This window comes from Tinamus guttatus, unplaced genomic scaffold (genome assembly GCF_059628265.1).
Source record: "Tinamus guttatus ecotype Peru unplaced genomic scaffold, ASM5962826v1 Tinamus_guttatus_pri_ptg000629l, whole genome shotgun sequence".
Lineage (NCBI taxonomy): Eukaryota > Metazoa > Chordata > Aves > Tinamiformes > Tinamidae > Tinamus > Tinamus guttatus.
In genome coordinates, this window is record NW_028289163.1 from 600,834 (window position 1) to 611,007 (window position 10,174).

General features: G+C 65.7%; 1 protein-coding gene across 1 annotated transcript; it reads left to right on the forward strand.

The window, feature by feature from the left end:
- Positions 1-841: 841 nt before the first annotated feature.
- GATAD2B (GATA zinc finger domain containing 2B) lies at positions 842-9,906 on the forward strand. Its single transcript, XM_088535325.1, has 10 exons — positions 842-1,170; positions 3,471-3,600; positions 3,828-3,959; positions 4,117-4,248; positions 5,044-5,214; positions 6,698-7,013; positions 8,082-8,284; positions 8,691-8,801; positions 9,543-9,660; positions 9,770-9,906. The coding sequence occupies exons 1-10, from the start codon at positions 842-844 to the stop codon at positions 9,901-9,903; spliced, it is 1,776 nt and encodes a 591-aa protein (XP_088391451.1). The 3' UTR covers positions 9,904-9,906.
- Positions 9,907-10,174: the final 268 nt, after the last annotated feature.

The window sequence follows — 10,174 nt, forward strand, 5'->3', positions numbered from 1 at the left end:
CTTCCCATCCCGGCGCCCGCACCGGGCTCCAGCTACAACATCAGGAGCTGCACATGCGGCCATAGACTTTTTATAAAAATTAACAGGTGAATTTTGAGGACGCATCAGGTTTTTTCCTGGCGCAGGCGCCTGTTGCTGCCCGACCGGTGTCCAGCGGCTGCGTCGCCTCTCCGGGACATCCGCATCCCCTCCGCGCGCTCCCGTGTTTTATGTTCCTGCTTGCCAGCAAGTCTTGGGGCTGGATTTCCCTTAGTGCCGAGCGCGACGTGACACATCTGTGTGCGGGAAGCGGCGCGAGGCTTGGAGGACTGAGGAACCAGGGGAACCGCGCCGGGACGCCGGTTGGTTACGGCAGCGGCTTTCCGGCGCATGGGCGCTTCCATACCGGTTGGATAGGGATGCGGGGGCCTTCGGGATGCCCCGGGGTGCCTTTGCGGATGCTGCTCGCGTGCCCGGTGTCGCCGTCCAGCCTCTTCCCGGTGCGGAGCCGGCGCTGCCGCGGGGGCCGGCGCTCCCACCCGCGTGGGCGCCGCGCAGCTGGTTGGGACGGGCGCTCCGGGCGCTCCGGGCGCTTCCCGGGCCTGTCCCTGCTCGCCCGCCCCAGCGCATGAGGCCTCGCGCAGGGACGGCGGCGGCGCCGGATCCCCCTGCGGATCCTCCCTGCCGCCGGCGGCGGCCGCGACCCGGCGCGGGGCTCCCGCGTGGGAAACTCCCCGTCCGGCTGCCGGGCACCGGGAAGCGGCACCGGGACGCGGCGCGCGGGGAGCGGAGCCGCGGCGGGAACGGATGCGCCGCGGCCGGCGGGCGCTCGGCACCGGCCTCACTCTCCCTGTTTTGCAGGATGGACAGGATGACGGAGGACGCCCTGCGCCTCAACCTCTTGAAGCGGAGCTTGGACCAAGCCGAGGAGCGGGACGATGTCCTGGCCAAAAGGTTGAAGATGGAGGGCCACGAGGCCATGGAGCGGCTCAAGATGCTGGCGCTGCTCAAGCGCAAGGACCTCTCGGGCATCGAGGTGCCCCACGAGCTCCCGGTGAAGCAGGACGGGGTGAAAGTCTACGAGGAGAAGCTCAACGGGAGCCTTAGGCCCCACGGGGATGGCAGGACTGGAGGGAGGCCGGGGAAGGAGAACATTAACGACGAGCCGGTGGATATGAGCGCGAGGAGGAGGTAAGTGCCAGCGAGGAGAGGCGGGAGCGAGCCCGGTGTTAAACCTCTGCTCAGCCCCGTGGGAGATTCCGAGGCAAAAACGAACCCAACATTCCACGGGCCTGGAGGCTTGGGGGAGTCTTCCTGGTGTCCCGATGCCTGGGAGGTGCCTCTGGCTGAAATGGGAGCGCCAGGGGCTGCTCTCCCCAAGAGGCTCTCTGGAAACACCCAGCGCGGAGCTTTCATTGATTCCCTTCTGCTTTCCTGCTCATTGCACCCCAAAGCCAGAGGGATCTTGTTCCTTCTCGGGAGTGCGAGCCCAAGCGCCTGGGGGAGCCCCCAGCCCTGCCCGGCCGTGCGGAGCAGCAGGGACCCCGCTGCAGCCCGGGGCCACCTGCACAAGGGCCACCCGAAGCCCTTGGTGGCCAAATCCACCGCGAGGCCCCGGGCGGTCGCCCTCGGAGTCGCCCCCAGCCCGGCCAGCGGCTCCACGAGCCAGAGGGAATTCTTCTTCCCTCCTCCTGCTCCTGAAAAGCCCTTGCGGGAGGTGCCGAGCGGCGGGGGGCTGTGTCCATGCGCCCGGGAAGCGCTGGCATTCCCGGGATTTGCATCCGTCTGCCGGGTCTCTGTCCCGCGGCCGCTCCAGCGACTCCTGGGGCCGCGTCCCTGCTCGCAGCAAACGGGAGCGATGGGGGGTTCTGCTTGATTTGGGTGCGGAGTCGGCGCCGACTTGGCGAACAGGCCGAGCGACTGAGCGGAGCGGTCCTGCCGGAACGCCGCGCGGAGCTTCCCGGGATGCTTCCCCGCGCTTTGCATGAGCGGCGGCGCTCGGAGCGGGCGGCTCCGTGCGGTGACTCGAGTGGAGGCGCAGCCCGCGGTGACAAAAGCTCCGCGTGTCCCTCGGGGCTGGCCGGGTCCCTCGGAGCCCTCCTCACATGCGCCCCGTGGGGCTGCTGCCTTCCCGGAGCCGCCTGCGTACCGGGGCAGGGCCAATTCCTCCGGGGCTGCTCCGGAGACGCTTCCAGGGCCAATTCCTCCGGGGGCTGCTCCGGAGACGCTCCCAGGGCGAGGGGGCGCGCGCCGGCCGTTGGAGCGGGATGGAGCCGTGCTGGGATGCAGCCGAGCGGGACGCGGCTTCGGCTCTGGGGCTGCGGCGGGGGCTGGAGGCCCCGGATTCTCCGGAGCCGTTTGGCGCCGCGGGAGCGCGGGGCAGTGACGGTTCCGCGTCCGGGCGCCGCCGTCACCCCCTGGGACGCGGGGCGGCTCCGCGCAGTCGTTCCGTGGGATTCCATTCCTGCCTTGACTGAACGAGTCAACTGGGGGGCACCGGCAGCTGTGTCCCCCCTCGCCCAAGGTGGCAGGCAGCGGGATGCGGCTCCGGGCATGCAGGATGCAGCTCCAGGGATGTGGCTCTGGGTGCATGGGATGCAGCTCCGGGCATGAGGGATGTGGCTCCGGCTCCAGGCCCATGGGATGCGGCTCCAGCTCCGAGCGCGCAGGATGCAGCTCTGGGCACATGGGATGCGGCTCTGGCTCCAGGCGTGCGGGATGTGGCTCCAGCTCTGGGCACGCGGAATGTGGCTCCGGGGACGCAGCACCGGCTCCGGGCACACGGGATGCCGCTCCAGGGATGCGGCTCCGGCTCCGGGCGTGTGGGATGTGGCTCTGGGCACACGGGATGCAGCCCTGGCTCCGGGCACACGGGATGTCACTCCAGGGATGCGGCTCCAGCTCCAGACACGCGGGATGCGGCTCCGTGCAGGGCAACCTCTGTCCTGCCCAAAAGCTCCCGTAGCCCCACGCCGGCTCCCGCCGGCCCGTCTGCACTCGCAGCCTTCGGAGCGGCGCAGCCCGGGAACGGGGACGCAGCCTCGTGCTCCCTGCTGGCTTCCCAAGCCAGAGGCTTCCGATAAGATAACGGGGGCATCTCCTGCCTCCCGCTGCAGCCGCAAACCCAGGACCTTCCGGCTCGTCTGAGCGGCGATAACTCCGTCTGCAGCCACGGCCCCTACTTCCACGGGGTTATTCCCTGTTTTTCCAAGGCTCTTTGGGCACTGTCACATTCCCTTGGTGCAACAACAGGCAGGAGCTTCCCCACGGGTCTGCCCCAACATTTCGGAGCCTTTTCCCTCGACAGCTCCCGAGCAGCGGGCGCTTTTCCCGCTCCGGAGCTGGGCAGGGCCTGAGTTTCTCAGCTCTGCGGATGGAGGTGCCGAATTCCCGCCGGGATCTGTGGTGGAGGGGAGTTGCCCGGCCGCACGTTTGCTCCCGGTGCCTGGTCCTTGTGGCTCATCCGTTTTCTTCTTCCTCCCGTTACGCAGTGACCAGGACAGGGGCCGATTAACCCCCTCGCCGGACATCATCGTCCTCTCCGATAACGAGGCATCCAGTCCCCGGGCCAGCTCTCGTATGGAAGAAAGACTTAAGGCAGCAAATCTTGAAATGTTCAAGGTAAGGAATTCCACCCTCGGGAAGCGCCCTGCTGCGACGGGAGCGCGTTCGGAGGACGTGGGAGCTCCCCGCGCGGCGCAGCGGATTTGGGCCCGCCGGGCCGGCCCGTTTCGCTGTCTGCAGTCCCCGTTCCTGCTCACTCGGTGCCTCCTGGTGCTTCCTGGTGCTTCCAGTGCCCGGCAGCCGCTTCCCGCCGCGTTCCCTGAGCGGGTTCTCTCTGCTTGCAGGGGAAGAGCATAGAGGAGCGACAGCAGCTCATCAAGCAGCTCCGGGACGAGCTCCGGCTGGAGGAGGCCAGGCTGGTGCTGCTGAAGAAGCTGAGGCAGAGCCAGCTGCAGAAGGAGAACGTGGTGCAGAAGGTGACGCTCCGAGCGGCGCCGTGTGGGGCCCCAGTTTGTGCCGCTCGGAAACGTTAACGTTGGATTTAGCTTGGAGGGGGCTGCTCGACCTGGGCTGCCCGTGGGTTTCCTTCCCAAGCGCCGGGTGTTGACGCTGCTGTTTGTTCTCCCCGTCCAGACTCCCGTTGTCCAGAACGCGGCCTCTATTGTCCAGCCGTCGCCTGCTCACGTGGGACAGCAGGGACTGTCCAAGCTGCCCTCCCGGCCCGGAGCTCAGGGGGTTGAGCCTCAGAACCTGAGGACGTTACAGGTGAGCCTTCCCCGGGCTGATTGGGGCTGAAAATGAGGGGGACGGGGCTCACGTCTCGGAAGGGTGATAACCCTGAGCAAATGGTCCTGCTGCTGAGCAGAACTGTGCGTTGAGACGGGGTGCTCAGAGGAAAACAGCAGAAAAAGGGCAAAAAAAACCCCATCTTTTGGGGGACTGAAAGTCTCTTGCCCAAGACTTTCCTTTCCGTCGTCCTGATTATTTACTCCCCCTGATCATTTACTCCCCCATTAACCATCTCTTTTGTTTGGGACATTCGTTTTCTTCACTATGGCAACGATTCTGGGGTCAGAGCTATTGTGACTGCGCAGTGGGATGAGGCTGGTGAAGGAAACGGGCTTCAAGGGAGGAGGAAACACATTGTTTGCACGGGCCTTGGGAAGAGTTTCGTATGTGTGACAATGAAGAACCTCACCGAGAGCAAGTAGGGAATAAAGAACAGCAGACACGAGGTGTTTCAAGGCTGCCTTTGGCAGAAACCTCCCAGCCCTTTGCCGGGTTGTTTTCCCATTGGATCCGTTGTGGTGGTGGTCAGGAGCAGGGGGACACGGAGCGGCGGGCAGGACGTGCAGCCTGTGCAGGGGTCTCGGGCTGGAATGGTTGGGTCCTGTTTTGCACTGTGATTTCCATGCCTGCAACACAAGGATTTCTGCAACGGAAAGCAGCTTGATCCGTGCAAATGCTCGGTTGTTGCAGAGCCTGAGCACGGAACTAAAAACCCTGCTTTGCCTCAAGACCTCTTTTTTCCCCCCTCTTCCTTGTTTCCTTTCTCGACAGGGTCACAGTGTCATTAGGTCTGCCACAAACACGGCTCTGCCCCATATGCTCATGTCACAGCGTGTGATTGCTCCAAACCCTGCCCAGCTCCAGGGGCAGCGCGTTCCTCCTAAACCTGGCCTCATCCGCACTACAACTCCAAGCATGAATCCAGCCATCAACTACCAGCCGGTAGGTAGCTCCTCTCTTGCCACTTTGGGGCTTGGTTGCCTAATGGGTTGGTAGGAAAGGAGAGGAGCAAGTGCCCTCTGAATCCAATGAATCCCATGGAGACGTTGGGCACTGGGAATGAAGATGCTGCCACGAAGCTTGAGCTTGGAAGGGCGTCTGGAGAACGGATAGATGCCCTCAACCTGCAGGAAAGCAATAAATCCTGAAGAACTCCCTGTTGTGGAGCTGCCAGAGCTGTCAGAACCAGAACCAGGCCTGTTCTGCAGGCACAAGGACAGTCCTGAAGACCCTAGTGAAGCAGGGGCACAGTTGTGAGAAGGTCTGGACGCGCTTTCTGAAGGTGTAGAGTCACTAGTGGCAGATCCAGCTCCTTTTGAAGCTCCTTGGTGCTAATTTATCCCCTTTGTGTTTAAATTCACACCATGCCCCTGTTGGGCTCTGCCGTAACTTTGCCTGCACCTGTGTGAGCTGAACCAGTTGCCCTTCCCCGACCAGCAGAGCGTTGGCAGTGTGTTATCCAGCTAGGTTTCCCTTTTGGAATCCTTCCCGTGCTGTTCCCGAGCAGCGGGATCGTGGCCTCGGCCCTGCTGGTTGGCACTGAAGGGCCCAGCGAGTTGGTGGCTCTTGGGGCCTTTCCCCCTTGCCTGTGCCCAGGTTCCTGCCCCAGGGGCAGCGGGAGAGCCGGGGGCTCCCATTCCAGAGGGCCGTGGAAGCAGCAGCAGGAGCCTTTGTGCTTTGTTGCTGTCACGTCGGGATCCGAGAGAGCTCCCGGAGCGGGAAGAGGAGGGAATTGAGCACCCGCGTGGGAGGGGACGGGCAGCGAGCGGCGGTGCCGGCGGGGACACCGAGCGCCGCCGCGGCCGCACCAGCCCCGCGGGTCTCCCCGCGTCGCAGCCCCTCGGACCTGGGGCTGCTGGAGAGGGGCCAGCGCGGGGCCACGGAGGGGCTGGAGCAGCCGGGAAGGACGGAGCGAGCGGGGCCGGTCCAGCCTGGAGGGGAGCAGCCCGAGAGGGGCCTGATCAACGTGTACCTGAGGGGGGATGTAGGGAGGACGGGGCCAAACTGCTCCGGATGGTGGCCAGGGCCAGGACGGGGGAACCCAGGCAGCTCCGTGTCCATCTCCTCTTTGCTGTGAGGGTGCCAGAGCCCTGGCACAGGCTGCCCAGGGCTGTGGAGGCTCCTTCTGTGGAGATCTCCAACCCGCCTGGATGGACCCTGTGCCCCTGCTCTGGTGCCCCTGCTCCTCGGGCTGGCTGATCCTTAGAGGCCCCTTCCAACTGGGACCATTCCGGGACCTGGTGATTCAGTGCTGTGCAGAGGCCGGGTGCTCCCTGCTCCTGGAGGCTCCTCTCCCTGCAGCTCCCTCGAGTGTTCACAGCCACAGGGAGGGCTGCACGGAGCCTCCTCGGAGCCGCTCTGGTTCCTCGGGGAAGCCGCGAGCGCCGGCGGCCGCGCGTTGACGCTCCTGTCCCTTCCTCCGCAGCAGTCGAGTTCTTCTGTCCCCTGCCAGCGGACGTCGTCCTCAGCCATCTATATGAATCTTGCCTCCCACATGCAGCCCGGCGCCGTGAACAGGGTGTCCTCCCCGCTCCCCAGCCCCAGCGCGCTCAGCGACGCCGCCAACTCGCAGGCGGCCGCCAAGCTGGCGCTGCGCAAGCAGCTGGAGAAGACGCTGCTGGAGATCCCGCCGCCCAAGCCGCCCGCGCCGCTGCTGCACTTCCTGCCCAGCGCGGCCAACAGCGAGTTCATCTACATGGTGGGGCTGGAGGAGGTGGTGCAGAGCGTCATCGACAGCCAAGGTGAGCGCCGCCCGCGCCGCCGCGCTCCCATTGCCCCTTTGCCAAGCTGCGGTCCGGGCTCTGATGGGTTTTAGGCCTGCAATCCGGGCTCCGATCGGTTTTAGGCCTGGAATCTGGGCTCTGATTGGTTTAGGCCTGCGATCCAGGCTCCAAGAGTGGTTTTAGGCCTGTGATTTGGGCTCCGATCAGTTTTAAGCCTGCGATCTGGGCTCCGAGAGCGGTTTTAGGCCTGTGATCCGGGCTCTGATCAGTTTAGGCCTGTGATCCAGGCTCCGATGGGTTTTAGGCCTGCAATCCAGGCTCCGAGAGCGGTTTTAGGCCTGCGATCCGGGCTCCGATGGGTTTTAGGCCTGCGATCCTGGCTCCGAGAGTGGTTTTAGGCCTGTGATCCGGGCTCTGATCAGTTTAGGCCTGCGATCCAGGCTCCGAGAGCGGTTTTAGGCCTGCAATCCGGGCTCCGATCGGTTTAGGCCTGCGATGCGGGCTCCGATGGGTTTTAGGCTTGCAATCCCAGCTCCGAGAGCGGTTTTAGGCCCACGGTGCTCCGGGCTCTGATCGGTTTTAGGCCTGCGATCCCGGCTCCGATCAGTTTAGGCCTGTGATCCAGGCTCTGAGAGCGGTTTTAGGCCCGCGCTGCTCCGGGCTCTTGCTCCCTGCTGCTGTTTTTCTCCGGGCTCGGAGCACGGGCCGCGGAGCTCCGGCTCTGCCGAGCGGGAGCTGCCCCTTCCGAGGCGCTTGGGCAGCTCCCGCTCCCCCCCGGGAATGTGAAAACCGCCGGAGCCCCGTGCATTGCCCGGGATCCTCCATCCCTGTGGAAAGGGGGCGGATGAGCCGCCGGCACCGCTGCCCATTGCCATGGGAATGGGAAGAGGAGCCGGTGCTGGCCGAGCAGTAGGAATCCGGCCGTGCAAATTCCCCAGGAATTTGCGGGAGGGCTCGGCGCGTTTCGCCGGGAGCCCCTGAGCTCTGCGATTGCAGCTCCCGGGTTGGGTTTGGAGGCAAAGCTCTCCCGAAAGCCGGAACGTGCTTGATCCGTTGGCCCTAACTCCTCCTGCTGGTGACTTCCAGGGAAAAGCTGCGCGTCCCTCCTGCGCGTGGAGCCCTTCGTGTGCGCCCAGTGCCGCACCGACTTCACCCCGCACTGGAAGCAGGAGAAGAACGGCAAGATCCTGTGCGAGCAGTGCATGACTTCCAACCAGAAGAAGGCGCTGAAGGCCGAGCACACCAACCGGCTCAAGAACGCCTTCGTGAAGGCCTTGCAGCAGGAGCAGGCAAGTTCCTTCCGCGCTCGGAAGCGCGTCGGCTCCGGGAGCGCCCGGAGGAGCCAGCCCCAACGCGGCTCCGGGATCTGCTGCTCCCTCTCCATGGGGTCTCCTGTTGGAGACCAAAGCCAAGTCCCTCTTGCTGTTCTGGGGGCAGTTGTGGTTCTCCACAGGGCTGTCCGGGACGTAAAGCTTTAGGGAACGCGGCGCGGGCGGCCGCTCCGTTCCCGTCGGATTTGTAGCTCCTTCCATTGGCAGCAGCGGGAGGCCGGGTCAGGACAGTGAGTTCTGGTCCTGCTTCCTGGAGCGCTTGGGAAGTCCGAGGGGGTCGGAGAGGGCGCTCCGAGCCCCGGGATAGCGCGGGAACGGGGCCGGCTCGGAGCGCGGCCGCCCCTCAGCGTCCTCCCCCCGCCAGGAGATCGAGCAGAGGCTACAGCAGCAGGCGGCCCTGTCCCCCACGGCCGCCCCCGCCGTGGCCAGCGTCAGCAAACAGGACAGCATCATGCGGCACCACTCGCTGCGGCAGGTGAGCGCGGCGGGGGACGGAGCGGGACGGGAGCGGGACGGGGACGGGACACAGAGCGGGACGGGACACGGAGCGGGATGGACACGGAGCGGGGCACACACGGAGCGGGACCCGGAGCAGGACAGACACGGAGCGGGGCACACATGGAGCAGGACAGGCATGGAGTGGGACGGGAGCGGGATGGGAGCGGGACGGGAGCGGGACATGGAGTGGGACACGGAGTGGGACAAGGAGCGGGACGGACATGGAGCGGGACACACACAGAGTGGGACACGGAGTGGGACGGGCACAGAGCGGGATGCACGTGGAGCGGGACACACACGGAGCGGGACGCGCGGGGCTCCGCGGAGCAGCCGGAGCGCTGGGAGAGGAGCCTCCTGCCTGTTCCCAGGGCGGCTCCCGGCTCCGGCTGCTCTTTGAAGTCGGAGCCTTGGCTTTTCCGAGCACTTTGAGGTTGCTTTGAGCCCTCGTCCCTGGGCCAGGGCTGGTCCGTGCAGGGCGTTAATGAGGCCCCGGAGGAGCTGCCTCCTGGCCCCCTATTCCCACCTTCCCACTGCTCCCTCCCGGCTGTGCGGGCGGATAACCCGCCCGGCCCGGGCCCGCGTCCGCCGGTGCCGTCGGGGACGCGCAAACACCGTTCCCACATTCCGGGCAAAGGCCGCGGGGACCCCCCATCCGAGCGGGTCCCTTCCCGGCTCCCGGGAACGGTGCCGGCCGCGGCGCTCACGGTGCCCCCCGCAGGCGCCGCAGCCCCAGAGCTCCCTGCAGCGCGGCATTCCCACCTCGGCCCGCTCCATGCTCTCCAACTTCGCGCAGGCGCCGCAGCTCTCCGTGGCCGGGGGGCTCCTCGGCATGCCAGGTAAGAGCGGCGGGATCGCGCGGAGCGGGAACGGCGCGGGAAGCGGGAGCGCGGAGCGGGAGCCGCGCGGCGCCCGGAGCGGAGCCCAGCGGCGCTGCCGTCCCCGCAGGTGTCAACATCGCCTACCTGAACGCCGGCATCGGGGGGCACAAAGCGTCCAGCCTGGCCGACCGGCAGCGGGAATACCTGCTGGATATGATCCCCCCGCGCTCCATATCGCAGTCCATCAGCGGGCAGAAATAGCGCCCGCCGCCGCCGCCGCCGCTTCTGTCGCATGCAGTGCCTGTACCGGCGCCCGCCGGCCACGGGAAAAAGAGAAAAAGACAAAAAAAACACCGAAAAAAGAAAAAAGAAACAAAAAAAAGCCCATTTCCGCCCTCCAGCGACCTGTCCTTCCCAACCCTTCACTCCTCCGGGTTTCTAGAGCAGCGAGAGGTCACCTCGCCGCGCTCAGCGCGCCGGCCGCTTGAGCTCAGCCCTGTCCACGCGCTCGCGCTTGGTTCCCGCTATTTTT

Excerpts from the sequence above, each read along its gene's own strand:
- GATAD2B (XM_088535325.1), top strand. The coding sequence starts at position 842 with ATGGACAGGATGACGGAGGACGCCCTGCGCCTCAACCTCTTGAAGCGG. Across the intron at positions 3,601-3,827 it reads CAAATCTTGAAATGTTCAAG|GGGAAGAGCATAGAGGAGCG; the intron begins GTAAGGAATTCC and ends CTCTGCTTGCAG. Across the intron at positions 8,802-9,542 it reads GGCACCACTCGCTGCGGCAG|GCGCCGCAGCCCCAGAGCTC; the intron begins GTGAGCGCGGCG and ends TGCCCCCCGCAG.